The sequence below is a fragment of the Ursus americanus genome, chromosome 11 (assembly GCF_024610735.1).
Source record: "Ursus americanus isolate L20-20 chromosome 11, mUrsAme1.1.p, whole genome shotgun sequence".
In the NCBI taxonomy this organism is placed as follows: Eukaryota; Metazoa; Chordata; class Mammalia; order Carnivora; family Ursidae; genus Ursus; species Ursus americanus.
In genome coordinates this window covers 27,522,096-27,537,421 of record NC_142137.1, presented here as the reverse complement: position 1 = coordinate 27,537,421, position 15,326 = coordinate 27,522,096, and the positions used below count along the sequence as shown (strand labels likewise).

Here is a 15,326-nt window from a genome sequence, read left to right as displayed (position 1 = left end):
TTTATTTATTTGAGAGAGAGCATGAGAGAGCATGAGTGGGAGGGGCAGAGGAAGAGAGAATCTCAAGCAGACTCTGCACTGATTGCAGGGCCCCACGTGGAGCTCGATCCCATGATCATGAAGTTATGACCTGAGCTGAAACCAAGAGTTGGACGATTAACCGACTGAGCCATGCAAGCGCCCCTAATCCTCTAAGTTCTTTGGCCGTCAGTGGATTTTGGGGCCCTGGAAGTCCCTTCACCTCTGCTGTGAGCACTGTTAGTTTACCCTGGTAGGTAGGTGCCATGATATGAAGGAGCAATGGCTGCCATCTTCAGTTCTTTTTTTCTGCTGTGCACTTTCTCTTGTGATCACATTTACTTCTATGGTTTTAACAGTTCCCAGTGTAGTGATATTTTCTTTTCCAGATTTCATTTCTGTTATTTCCTTTTGTTCATCTTCTTCTGGCCATCTAGTAGCCACTTCAAAATCACCGTGTCCAAAATGAATTTATTCTCTACTTGTGAACTGGCTCATTGTCAGTATTCTTTATTGGGGGGGTAGTGTAGAAGGTGTAGTGTAAGTGGCTTTATTTTTACTGAGACAAGACTCTGGCTAGAAATCTCAGTCATCTGTAGCTGCTTCTCTGGCTGTTCAACTCTCTCATACACATACACAAATGTGCATACACATTTATGCATCAAGTATTTCTTTAATGCCTTCAGTGTGCCTATGTATATTTGGTTACGGTAGATGAGTCTATCTCTGGAATGCCTCTTGCATACATTCTTTCCATTCTTAACTGTATTTACTCTGATTTTGGTCCTTATCAACTCTTTCCAGAGCTTTTACACTATTTGCCCAACCTCTGGTTTTAAATCCTCTGATCCATCCTGCACACTGCTTGTTGAGAATACCTGTTTGATCATATATTTCTCTTGCTTACTTCTGATGGTTTCCCATTCATTGTACAGGAAGAATGCCAACTTATTAGCACACCATAGAAGACAATGCTAATTCTACTTTGCTCTTTTTATGTTATTTCATCTCTCGTGTTCCATCTATTTAAGTCTTCTGCTAATTTCTTGAATATAGCATAGGTTTTAATCTTCAGACTTTGTCCATATATTTTTGGTGTCCGTAGGGCCCTGACCCCTCTTTTTTGCTTAATGAAATCCTACTCATCTCTCAAGGTCCACTCAGGTGTTCCCTTTGAAAATTATTTACCTGAAAGCCTTCTGTCTATCCCCTCCACCAGAACCAAAGCCTTTCCATTCTTTATCTGATGTACTTTTGCGTATACATCTGCTGTAGTGCTTATCAGATTGTGTCCCTTGCTGGTGTGCCTCTCAGTGTAAAGGTTCACAAGGGAAAGGATCATCTTGTTCTTCCTCCTGTTCCTAGAGCCCAACACAATGCCTGGCACACAGCACATTCTTAGTAAAATATTTTGAAAAGGAAGTCTGGCATTACTTGCTATATTACCCTCTGTAACAAGTAAATCTGATTTGAAATTCAAGAATTCTCATAGGAAGAATATATTTTATATTAAAAGTTTGGTTTAGGGGCACCTGGATGGCTCAGTCAGTTAAGCGTCTGACTTTAGCTCAGGTCATGATCTCAGGGTCCTGGGATCAAACCCCACATCGGGCTTCCTGCTCAGCAGGTAACCTGCTTCTCCCTCTCCTCCCTGCTTGTTGCTATCTCTGTCTGTCTCTCTCTCAAATAAATTCTCTAAAAAATTTTTGGTTTATACTGAATCTTTGCTAATGATTGCTTTTTGTGTAATACGATCTTGAATTATTTGTTTTAAACTTAACACTTTGATGCCTTATGTCTTAAAGTATTACTGCAGAAATGTTTGTTTTAATTAAAATAACTTCTGAGCAACACAAATTTGCCATAACAGGAATTTCTGAAATTTTATCATTTTAGAGCCTTTAAATTAGTAAATGTTTATCTGAATTGGAATTCTGAATGAAGGAAATAGTATAACATGAAAGATTGTTTTCTAGAGAAGGAGATACATTATTCAGTTTTTAAGAAAACCTAAATAAAGGCAGTCTTTCTAAAGAATGAAGGCAAAAGGATGCCTGGGTGGCTCAGTTGGTTAAGCATCTGCCTTCAGCTCAGGTCATGATTTCAGGGTCCTGGGATCGAGTCCCACATCAGGCTCCTTGCTTGGTGGGGAGCCTGCTTCTCCCTTTGCCTGATGCTCCCCCTGCTTGTGTGCTCTCTCTCTGATAGATAGATAGATAGGTAGATAGATAGATAAATAAAATCTTAAAAAAAAATGAAGGCAAAAAGATAAATGCTTGTCAAATTTCCATGTTGCAAGGGAATCCTGAACTTTAATAAGGAGACCATTACTGTATTTTGGTGATGTTTAGAGAATGAGTAGATGAAGTGTTTGATAGATGAAGATGTAAAGAAGGTGCTAGTACTATTTGACATTTTTCATTAATTAGGGGAATACAAAATATTAAGAGTAACTTGTGTTACAGGTTTTTAATATTTCAGAATTATTTTGAAAGTCTATTATCATTTAAACAAAAAAATTCCTGATAATTAAAAATATTATAGTGTTGAACTGTTTATGAGTGAAATGGTGTGGTGTCTGGCTTTTATTTCAAAATAATCAAGAAGAGGATAGGCAGTAGGAATAAGATTGGCCATGTGTTAATAATTGTTGAAGCTGTGTGACATACATAGACTATCACTGTCACTTATTTTTTCGTTCAGTTTTGGAAAATTTCATGAAAAAAAATTTAAAAATATGGTATTATATAATAAAGGAAAGAGTTCCCAAATAAAGAACCATTACTGTTAGGCTGGCTGAACACTGAGTTCATGATATTGAAAAACTCGGAATGATACCAGCGTAAAACTAAGTGATCTTTTTTGGGTTTTGTTTTTCCAATTTTTTTATTCCATATAGATATGTTTTCCCCTGTATGATGTGGAAGCCTCTTAATCTGTTAAGCCCAATCATCACATATGAAAAGAAAGGGATAGGATATTGATTTATGTCCACATTCTTGAAGAAAAATTTGTTGGTAAGCTTGGGTGTCATATTGTTTGAAGAATGTCTTGTTGATAACACCTACCTATAAAAACTGGTAATATTGTACCATCTTGGAGACTATATCTCTGATGATTTCATTATTTGAGTTCTACTCTTAAGGTTTGCAAAAGGAATTTGACGAATTCATAGAAAAGTTTGTCTTCTCAAGGGATGTGAGAGAGAAGTGTTCAGAAATTGTTCTGCCTTTTGTCTTTTCTTCCTTCTCTGTCTTTCCCCCTTTTCCCTTTCTTGCCTCAAGTTCTTTTCTGGATACCAAGAAGGTCATCTTTGTGCTTCTTCCTCTAATCCAATATCATATATTGGAGTCCTTTCAATCTGAAACTACTATGGTAGTTCCTCAGTAAACACCTTTAGGGCATCTCCCTTTGAATTGCTCAGATATTTTCGGTTTTGGTTGGAGTTTTTCTTCCTATCGAAAAGAATCATTTGTGAGCTGAAGGACCTTGTGAGATCTGCCCAAGTCTTGTTCTTTGTGGTATCATCCTCCCCATCAGCAAGCTGAGAACCTCAGACTTCTCCTTGATTCAGCTTTCTTGATTTCACTATTTGTTAACTTGGTTCTGCCAATTCCTTTTTTATTTTATTTTATTTTATTTTATTTTATTTTATTTTATTTTATTTTATTTTATTTTATTTTATTTTATTTTATTTTATTTTATTTTTTAAGATTTTATTTATTCATTTGACAGAGATAGAGACAGCCAGCGAGAGAGGGAACACAAGCAGGGGGGAGTGGGAGAGGAAGAAGCAGGCTCATAGCGGAGGAGCCTGATGTGGGGCTCGATCCCAGAACGCTGGGATCACGCCCTGAGCCGAAGGCAGACGCCCAACCGCTGTGCCACCCAGGCGCCCCTGCCAATTCCTTTTTTAGAATGACTGTCACAAGTGTTCCTTCTTTTCTCCAGTCTTACTGTTACCACTCTGTTATGGAGAATGTTGGACTTGGAACTGGAAGATTTTGTCTCAGCTCTGCTTCTGGCTGCTTGCCTACCTTCTTCATCTTTAAAATGAGGAGGGCTCACCAGGGTCATCTTACTCCGTTTTGGAGCTAACATTCTATTACAAGAATCTGGGTCCTTACCTGCTCGCACTTACATTGCAGTCACCTCTTCATTGTTTTTCACACCTCTAATCTCAGTCCTTCCTAATGAGATTAATCTTCATATGTAACTTTAATTGCCTGTAGAGTAGAATCTTAAATTTCCTGGTCTCCATTTATTCATGCCATCATTTCTCTGGATAGCAGTGTTCTCATTTACACAATTAGACAAAGTGGAAACTGCATCCATCTTCAGAGTCTTCCTTTCTTTCACCTGCAGAATCAAATTGGTTACTAAATTCTGCCAGTTCTGACTCAGAAATGTCTTTTGAATCCATATTTGTTCTCTTCTGCCACTGTTCTAATCTAGTTCTTCATCTTCCCTTATCTGGACATTTGACGCAAACTACCAGATGTTTGCTCTGCCACCAGTTTCTAGTTACCACAGTTATCTTTCTGAGCAAAGATCTGTTAACTACCTTTTCTGTTCTAAAAACCTTACACTGTTGACATATGGAACACAAGTTTTTTTTGCAGGACTCACAGGGTCCCTTCCCTTTACTTTCTAACCTTGTCTCTTGCTCCTTGTCATCATACCCCAGTTTCCAGCCATACTGAACAGTAGCAGTTTCTGGAATATGCCTTTGTTATTTTTCTCATGCTGTACTTCTGCCTGCAATTCTCTGACCCCTTCATCCCTTCTCTGCTTGGGGAACCTTCCTTAAAGGCATCACTCATGGAGTTACCTTCCCGGAAGCTCTGAAAGAAACATCGGTCTCATCCTCTCTGTGTCTGTTATGCATACATCCTGGGTGTAGTGGAAGTCATATCAGAGTTTTTTGTTTATATTTTCCACTCACCCAGAATCTCTTTCCAGGTGGATTTTGAGCTCCATGATGTCTAGGGTAGTCAGTCTCTAATTTTGTTCATCCTCGGAGTTTGGCACAGTGTTGGGACATACAATATTTATTCAGTAGTTTTTTGTTGGTTGATGTAAAATAGTAAGCCTCTTCTGTTTTCCTTATAAACAATAAGAAAAGGATTTTAACCCTATTAGTTTGAAGACTAAAATTTTTTAAAAGATTTCTTTATTTATTTTGGAGAGACAATGAGAGAGAGTGAGCGAGCGAGGGAGCGAATTAGTGGGGGGGGGGGCAGGCAGAGAGAGAGAGAAAGAATCCTCAAACAGACTCCCCAGTGTGGAGAACCCCACACAGGGCTTGATCCCAGGACCCTCAAAATCATGGCCTGAGCCAAAATCAAGAGTCAGACACTCATCGGACTGAGCCACCCAGGCGACCCATGAAGATGAAAATTTTTATGTCAGCCTTGTTTGAGCTTGGATTTCCTCATCCTTTTTTTCTTTTCTTTTTTTTTTTAAGATTTTATTTATTTATTGGAGAGAGAGAGAGTGCGTACGTGCAAGTGAGGGACAGATCACAGGCAGGGGGAAGGGTAGAGGGAGAAGCAGACTCCCTGCTGAGCTGGGAGCCCGGACTTGATCCCAGGACCCTGGGATCATGACCTGAGCCAAAGGCAGACACTTAACCAACTGAGCCGTTCAAGCTCCCCGAATTTCCTCATCTTATCTTGAAAGATGCTTCCAATTTTTTTTGTCTGTCACAGATCCTTAGGACCAAAGATGGTCCAGGGCTGATCTGGACACCTGATAGTAGTATTTTTTTTTTTTTAAAGATTTTATTTATTTGACAGAGATAGAGACAGCCAGCAAGAGAGGGAACACAAGCAGGGGGAGTGGGAGAGGAAGAAACAGGCTCATAGCGGAGGAGCCTGATGTGGGGCTCGATCCCAGAATGCCAGGATCACGCCCTGAGCCGAAGGCAGACGCCCAACCGCTGTGCCACCCAGGCGCCCCACCTGATAGTAGTATTGATGGGAGTCAAAAAAGCTTTGGGCCTAATTATGATGATAACAGATGGGGTTTGGGCCTATACTTGTATATATAGGCTGCCAAATGGTGCTTCACTTGCTGAAAGTGACTAGAGGCTGGTCACCAAGTTTGGACATTATTGAAAGGTATAAGAGTAGCTTTTTCATTAAACCAGTTCCTAGTATTTCATTCAAGAGATGTTCCTGAGCTTGCTTCTTTAAGCTTGAGAAATTCTTTCCTGAATTTCATTTAAATTCTACCACTGAGCCTGGTTTTCTGTCTGGGATAAAGCTTTCATTTTAAGGCAGCAATTTCTACAATTTGTACAAATATGTGCTTCTTGTATTTTCTACTATCTATAGAATTGCTTGCATCACGAGTTTTCCAGAGCATTAGTGTCTCAGATGGAAAATTTAATAGAATTGCAGTCTCTTCCAAATTTATTTTTCTATTTTGTTATTACATAATGTTCTTGTTGAATAATTGTTTTTCTTTGTCACTGCTGAGAGTGAAGCCCGCATGGTTTTGATATACATTACAACCATATAGAAGAAATGTCTTTAAATTAAAAAAATTACGTACTAAATATATCCGTGTTTATGCTACAAATTTATGTATTTTTGATTCTCTTGGATTTATTTAGTAACCTTTGATTATCAATACGCAGTTGCTCTAACCATTGTATCTAATATATATGAAAATTTAGAAAGCGGTTTCTCTGAAGGCTTTGGAACTGCTTTGTCTGTCTTTATTACAGTAAATAATAAAGTATTTTTATTTAGAAGTTAAAGTTATTTAGAAATAAGGTCGTCTTAAGAAAGAACAAGCTGCCTCTAAAAGCCGGGCTATCATAGTAATGTAAGTAGGGCAGGTTTACCTGCTTTTCAGCCTTGTCATGTAAAAGAACAAATTATTCCTTTATGATACTTAATATTATGTGTGCCTGAGACACCTAAGCTGTGGGGTATGAATTGTCACTACCATTTGGAGAAAGTGCCCGAGAGGGGCAGCAGCCCTGTAGGTTGAGAGTAGCAAAGCCTCTCTGCCCCATGTGCTAATCATTGAAATATTTGTGGGCGTTGTGGGAAAGGACGCATCTAGTTTCCGTAACTAAGGTATTGGCATCTGACCAAAGACTGGCACTGACATAGTATAGTGGTGAAAGTGAGTCCCTTGTGCCCTCTGGGATCTGCCACTTCTTTATATGGTGAACCTCCCAGGTGCCACATTATCACTCACGGTCTGACGGTTAATGTACAAGACAAATGGCCATGAGATATCCACTTTCTTTAATTCTCAACCTCAAAGCTGCACATAAACCTTAAGTTTGCAGATCTTTGAGTATTTTGCTAATTTAGCAGATGGAAGTTATATTTAAACTTATTAAGGGAAATAATTATTGGGTTTGTTCCTAGATTCCATCCATATAATTCAGAGAAAAGGCCTATGCTTCAGTTTATTCTGCTCAAGCTTTCAAATTCCTTTGACAGCCTGGATATGAAATTCAAAAGTCATTAATGTGATGTGTTAATTTTGCACTTTTTGACTTACTGCAAAAAAAAAAAAAAACCTTATAGTTTCCATAGCAACAATAACCTATCCAGATTGTGTAATATTCTTTACAGTATTAAAAATAAAACCATGCAATTACATGAGCTTCTGGAGCACTTCATTCAGGGGAACTGGGGATTGAAATGTTTCTGTTTTAAACAATTATGATTTCATTGAAAGTTTTGCCAGAAAGCTTATGTAATTTTGTTTTAAGAATTTAACAAATTTCTTAAATATTTAACAATAGTACTTGGTAGTTAAATTAATTATTAAATGTGAAATTTGCACCATGAGCATTATGTTAAACATCTTGGCATAAGTGCTCTCACACACGTGTTCACATATACATTTAAGGTGGGGGGGGACATTTGGCTTTAATTACATTCAGTCACCTGCTGTTTGTACTTCTTAGTGGCTTCTGGGTGGTCTGAAAAAAGTCTAGCTTTATGTTTGGAGGAAACAGGATAGAGAAAAGAAAAAAAGTGATCACTTAAGCTTTCCCTAGTTTTAACTTTGCTTTTTAAAAACATGCCTAAGATATTACTATGAAGATATTAATGATTATTTTAGTAGGTGACTATTTTCAGGGTGTCAAATTATTTTGGCTTTTCTCTTTTTCCCTCTAATTCTAATTTAAAATACAATATAATATAATATTAGCACTTAAGTTAATTAATATAAGTTCCTGCATCTTAACACAACTGATTTTCAGTTTTTTAATCATGTTCAGCATATGTCTATAGATGTATGTATATTTTTATATGGTATAATTTGTGTATTTTCTCGCTAATATGTAGTAAACATTTTCCATGTTTCTGATGATGGTCATGATTATAATTTTAATAATTGCATAACAGTCTATATCCTGTTGATATAACAGGTGTGTTTTCTGTTTATTAAAATGCTGCTAATTATTTCCTGAATCCCATGTGTGGAAGAAAAATGGATATAATTTTCAAACTGATTGTGGGAGAAAGTAACTATAATTCACTTATTTGCCCAAACCATAGATAATTGTGAAAATCTTCAGAAGGCACGTAAAATGTTTTAAAATGCATATAACAAATAACCTCTTAAACTGCATTATCTGCGGGGCGCTGGTTGGCTCCTTCAGTTAGCTGTCCAACTCTTGATTTCAGCTCAGGTCTCAATCTCAGGATCTCAGGGTCACGAGTTTAAGCCCCGTGTTGGGCTCCATGCCAGGTGTGGAGCCTATTAACAAAACTGCCTTATCTGCTAGTCAACACAGAATGGGGAAGATAAGGAATGGGTAAGTAGGACAGACGTAGGTAGCACCATTTAGGTGCTGTCATTTGAGAAAACCATCATGACATGATCAAAGTTTGCTGAGGCTCCAATATAATCAAAAGGCAAAACTCAGAGGGTGTGGCTGATACTTCTCTTATCAGAACAACCCACACGATGAACCACATTTCTGACATTTTGTGTGTCCGGTTCTGGTGTCAGTTCCCTGAGGATACTGTGTTGCTCTAGCCGCTCATGTGATACTATTTTTTTTTTTTTAAAGATTTTATTTATCTATTTATTTAGTTGAGAGAGAGAGCACAAGCTGGGGAGAGAGGCAGAGGCAGAGGGAGACGGAGAAGCAGACTCCCCGCTGAGCAGGGAGCCCAATGTGGGGCTTGATCCCAGGACCCTGGGATCATGACCTGAGCCAAAGGCAGATGCTTCACTGACTGAGCCACCCAGGCGCCCCTCATGTGGTACTGTTTTTTTGTGGACTGTATCACCATTATTGAACTGCTGTCTTCCCTTGGTTGAGCACCCTGGTAACTATTGTGATTTCCCAGAATTCCTAACCCTGCCTACAATATTTGGAAAATACACCGTAACTACTAGGTTTTTCCTAGAGTTCTTGAGAATGAGATGTTGGTGGCTAGAGTTTTAAAAACTTTCCAAGGCTTTTGGTTGCGGTCTTGAGGCTCTTGAACGTCCCCTATCCTAGGTCAGAAGTAGGGTGTCACAACGGGTCGACATTCTTCTATAGCTCGTCCCTCCTATTAAGTGGTTCTTCTACTATGAAATTACTTTAAACAAATATAGAAGTTTACATCTGTCATTTATTTTTGTAGTTAATGTTTATAACAGAATGCTTTCATAGATTACAGATAATTAAGACAGGAGTAGAATTATCTTGCAATATGCTTGAATTTATATTTATGCTTGTTTACTTTTTGAAACTAGTGCTGTGTTTAGTATCCTGTTTCAATTTTGAATTTTGTGTTTTGGCTCTGTCTAGTGTTTTCATTGTAACATGAATTTTTTTTTGGTATTTCGTATTTCTGTAGTTGTAATATTATCAGAAGCAGTAAGCAATGCATGCATAGTGAGAATGTTTATATATCACTGAGAGACTAGTGTATTTTTATTGTTTTTGTAGTCATGATTTTGAATCTGAAAATAATATTTAGAAAAAATATTTTTTTTGTTCGTATGCAGAAAAGATGAAAAGGAATATGCACTGAAGCAAATTGAAGGCACAGGAATATCCATGTCGGCTTGTAGAGAGATTGCAGTAAGTGAAAATCAATATGTTATCTGTTTTGTTATTGATATTGGATGATGAGTGATACTAATATGAAATAGTTTCATTGATGTATTCCATGCATAGTTATTTCAAGATGTCAATTAGTTTAATGGTATTTTATGTAAGATGAGAAAAGCTGCATAAACTTTTTAATTACTTGAAAGTCATCTTTAAACATCCTCTTAATGGTATTTAGGATTTATAATCTTAGAAATACTGAACTACATGATGATTTAATTTAAATTATGAATTAATATCTCATTAATATAATTAATAATCAATACAATTAATCAATATAATTCATTATTAATACAATTCATTGTTAATAAAGTAATAATTTGATTAATGTCTATTTTTCTTATAATTTTAGGACTGATATATATGTCTACAGAGAAAGGGGTGATATTAGATATTATGCATATTAAATATTTTTTCTGAAATACATGTTTTATACTAGATTTTACTAGTTGCTAGAAAAATAGGGCTATCATTATAATAATAGGATAAATCCTTAAAGAAAGATCATTTCTTTTTTTTTTGTCTTTGTATGACATACTTGTGCATTTAAGAAATGATTGTCTATAAGAATACCTAACATTTACTGAGTATTTACTGGGTACCAGGCTTACTAAGTGCTTTCAAGAATTAATTTACTTTTCACAACAATCATATGAAATAAGTACTTTTAATATCCCCACTTAACGTATCATAATTATGGCTTAGAAGGCTTACCATTGTATTACCTTATTTTAGTTCAGTTTCTTATTTTAGTTCTTTAGTTTCTTCTTGGGGCTTTATCATGATATCACATCGATTAGGGATTTCTGTCTCTAAATTGTTAAATATTTATATTATCTAAATGCATTAGGTATTTCTGTTTCTAACTTGGTAACTGTACACATATTGTCCACAGTTTCCATGTTTCTGCATCACCCACATGGAAGTACTCCATCACCACTGAGTTGAAGAAAATGTGTGGTGCAAAGAACATCGGGGCAGGAAATCTATAGACCTGAGTGTCTGTTGGCCTGAGTGGCTAATTAGCTATGAGTGCCAGTTTCTTTGTGAAATAAGGGAAATATAAGGTCTCTTCTAGGCATAAATCCCTTGCTTTCACAATGTGAGCTTCTCCCTAGACTGTGTACATTTTAAGGTGCATAGCCTTTGTCTTTTTATCCCCAGTTCCTAGCATAGTGCCTGGCACATAGCAGGTGGTCCATAAATGTTTGTTGAATTAATAAATGAATAAACAGAACAAAAACAATTCTACTAGCAGCCCATGATCGTAAGTTTGCTTTAGAATATAAATATATTATTTAAAAACCTCTAGTTTGGCAGTTTTCTATTAATTCTAAAGTGGTATTTGTAATGCCTTGCCAGAATAAGCATTTGGTAAATGATTTTTAATTCCCTAAAATTCTTAAGCATAATATCTCAACCAATATGAATATGGTGTACAATTTTGCTATTTTAGAGTACCATTGTTTAGTATAGCATTAATTCACTTTCTATGAGTTAATTGGGAAAAAAGCTGATATTTAAGGGATTAATTATTAGGAAATGAAAGCCCAGTTGTAGATGCTGTTTTTGAAACAGAGACTTCTCTATGATGAAGAATCCATGGGTTCCCTTTTCTCTACATCCTGACTAGCATTTGTTATCTCTTGTCTTTTTGATGATAGTCATTATACAGGTGTGAAGTGATATCTCATTGTTGTTTTGATTTGCATTTTCTTGATGATTAGTAATGTTTAGCTCCTTTCATTTATGTGTTGACCATTTGTTTGTTGTCTTTGGAAAAATGTCTATTCAGTTCCTCTACCTACTTTTTAATTGGATTTTTTTTTTTTTTTTACTATTGAGTTGTATGAGTTTCTGATATATTTTGGATATATTTTTTTTAAGATTTTTATTTATTTATTTGACAGAGAGAGAGGGAACACAAGCAGGGGGAGTGGGAGAGGGAGAAGCAGGTTTCATGTTGAGCAGGGAGCCTGATGCGGGGCTTAATCCCAGGACCCCAGGATCATGACCTGAGCCGGAGGCAGATGCTTAATGACTGAGCCACCCAGGTGCCCCTCTTTTTCTTCTTTTGAAAGATTTTATTTATTTCTTTGAGAGAAGGAGCAAGTGCGAGTTGGGGGTGTGGGGGGGGGCAGAGGGAGAAGCAGACTCCCCGCTGAGCAGAGAGCCTGATGTGGGGCTTGATCCCAGGACCCTGGGATCATGACCTAAGCCAAACGCAGGTGCTTAACCGACTGAGCCACGCAGGCACCCCTATATTTTGTATATTAACCTTTTATCAGATATATGGTTTGCAGATATTTTCTCCTAATCTGTAAGTTGCTTTTTCATTTTGTTGATTGTTTATTTTGCTGTGCAGAAGCTGGAAAAGCATGACCCATTCACAGTCTTCATATTTTTATTGAGAATTTGCTTAATAGACATCTGGAAAGTGTGCGGTTTCTAGATTGAATAGTATTTTATCACTACCTGAATGACCTAGCCCCAGTGTGATAGTGATTTTGACGTAAGTTGAGCATAGATGTTATTATGTAGTGGCTAAGTGCATATATACTTCTTTGTACCTTATAAGCCTGCTAACACAGTTTTATGATTATTGCTTTATGTAGTTGTCTTTTAGATCATATACAAGAAAAAAAGTTACAAACAAAAATACATATATGCTCTTTTTTTTTTTAACCCATGTTTTTATCTTTACCAGTGCCCTTTATTTTTTGTGTAGATGAATTACTGTCTATAGTTCTTTCATTTTAACTGAAGGTCTCCCTTTAGTATATTTTTGTAAAGCAGATCTTCTTCTTTTTTTTTTTTTTAAGATTTTATTTATTTATTTGACAGAGATAGAGACAGCCAGTGAAAGAGGGAGCACAAGCGGGGGGAGTGGGAGAGGAAGAAGCAGGCTCATAGCGGAGGAGCCTGATGTGGGGCTGGATCCCAGAACGCTGGGATCACGCTCTGAGCCGAAGGCAGACGCTTAACCGCTGTACCACCCAGGCGCCCCGTAAAGCAGATCTTCTAGTGATGAATTCTCTCAGTTTCTATATTTGGGAATGTCTTACTTGCTGCTGCTTTTTTCCTTCCTCACCTGGTTCTCCCTTGATTTTGCAGGATAGTTTTGCTGGATATAGAATTATTTGACAGTCTTTTTCTTTCATCACTTTGACTCTATTAACCCACTGCCTTCTGGCCTTCCTGGTTTCTGATAAGTCAGTTGTTAAATTTGTGAGAACTCATACACAAAGAGTTTTTTTTCTGCTACTTTAAAGATTCTCTTTTTGTCTTCCTCTTTGACTATATGTGTGTAAATGTGGATCCTGTTCGGAGTTTGTTGAGTTCTTGGATGTATAGATTAACGTTTTTCATCAAATTTGGAAAATGTTCAGCCATCATTTCTTCAGATATTGTTTCTACCCCTTTCTTCTCCCCTTTCCTCCTGAGACTCTCGTAATACACGTTTATAGGCTTGATGGTGACCTGTAGGTCTCAGAGGCTCTGCTTATTTTTCCTAATTTTTTTTTTCTATTTGTTGCAGACAGGATACTTTCAATTGCCTACCTTCAAGTTTGTTGATTCTTTGTTCTGCCAACTCAGATATGTGACTGAAATTTTCATTTTAGTTGTTGTACTTTTCAACTCCAAAATTACTATATTACCAAAATAACATGTAGTAATTACAGCAAAATTGAACAGAAAGTCTAGAGATTTCCCATATATTCCCTACTCCACACATGCGTAGTCTATCTCATTATCAACATCCCCCACCAGAGAGTGGTACAATTGTTATAATCAATGAACCTATGTTGATACCCAGAATCTACAGTTTACATTAGGTTTCAGTATTGGTATTGTATATTCTGTGGGTTTGGATAAATGTTTAATGACATGTATCTACCATTATTGTACCATACAGAATATTTCCACTGCCTTAAAACTCCTTTATGCTCTGCCTATTTATCCTATATACCCTCCCACCCTGCCTTGGCCCCTGACGACCATTGATCCTTTTACTGTTTCCATAGTTTTGTCTTTTCCAGAATGTCCTATAGTTGGAATCATATAGTATGTGGCCTTTTCAGATTGGCTTCTTTCACTTAATAATGGACATTTCAGATTCCTCCATGTCTTTTATGACTTGATAGCCCATTTCTTTTAGCACTAAATACTATTCCATTGTCTGGGTGTACTATAGTGTGTTTATCTATTCATCTACTGAAATACGTCTTGGTTGCCTCCAAGTTTTGTCAGTTATGAATAAAGTTGCTCTAAACAGTGTGTGCAGGCTTTTTTGTGGACATAACTTTCAGTTCTTTTGGGTAAACACCAAAGAGTACAATTGCTGGATTGTATGGCAAAAGTATGGGTACTTTGGAAGAAACCACCAAACTCTCTTCCAAAGTGGCTGTACCATTTTGTATTCCCACCAGCAATGAATGAAAGTTCCTGTTGCTCTACATCCTTGCTAGCGTTTATTGTTGTCAGTGTTCTGGATATTAGCTGTTCTAATAGGTATCTTATTGCTGTTTAATTTGGGACCCTACTTTAGCCTTCATATCCTGCTTGTATAGCCTTAATGGGTGAGAAATTAGAGCCTTTTTATTTATTTCCTGGACATGCCCACAGTTCTGCATATGAGCATAGTTACAGTCTTTTTTTTTTTTTTTTTTCTGGTTACACTCTTTCCTACCCACTTCCATTTATAGAAAATTCTGGAAAATGCAAACTAATCTATGGTGGTAGATAGTAGATCCACTAGTGATTGATTGAGGATGGGAATGGAAATGGAAATATTACAAAGGAGTATGAGGAGTCTTTGGAGACAATGTAAGTCTCAATCATATTGTCATGATGATTTCACGGGTGTGTAACTATATCAGAACTCATAAATGGTATGCTTTAAATTTGTGCAGCTTATTGCACATCAATTATATCTCCGTAAATTTGGAGGAAAATCAATAAAGCTGTATGGGTTTAGTAGTGGATAAAGGGTCTGTAATTGAGGAATTTGTAAAAATCAGTGGATCATAGCACAGCTGGAGGGATGGACCTTGAATAGGAAATGGAGTAGCTAGTTCACCCTTGAAACTGCAGTGAGAGAAGAAATGTTGCTGTCAACATATGTCTGTTTGCTAGGGAGATGATGAGGTAGTTACATTCTTGTGTGCCTCTTTTTTGTGGGTGTGGTGTTAAGTGATGAGCATTTGAGGTAATT

General features: G+C 37.0%; 1 protein-coding gene across 2 annotated transcripts in view; it reads left to right on the top strand.

Moving 5' to 3' along the window:
- CDK19 (cyclin dependent kinase 19) overlaps positions 1-15,326 on the top strand; it is a 164,082-nt gene that overhangs the window by 54,120 nt on the left and 94,636 nt on the right. For both annotated transcript variants that reach the window (XM_045798476.2, XM_045798477.2), the window contains one exon: positions 10,006-10,081. In XM_045798476.2, the coding sequence (XP_045654432.2) occupies positions 10,006-10,081 (76 nt within the window). The remainder of the gene's footprint in view (positions 1-10,005; positions 10,082-15,326) is intronic.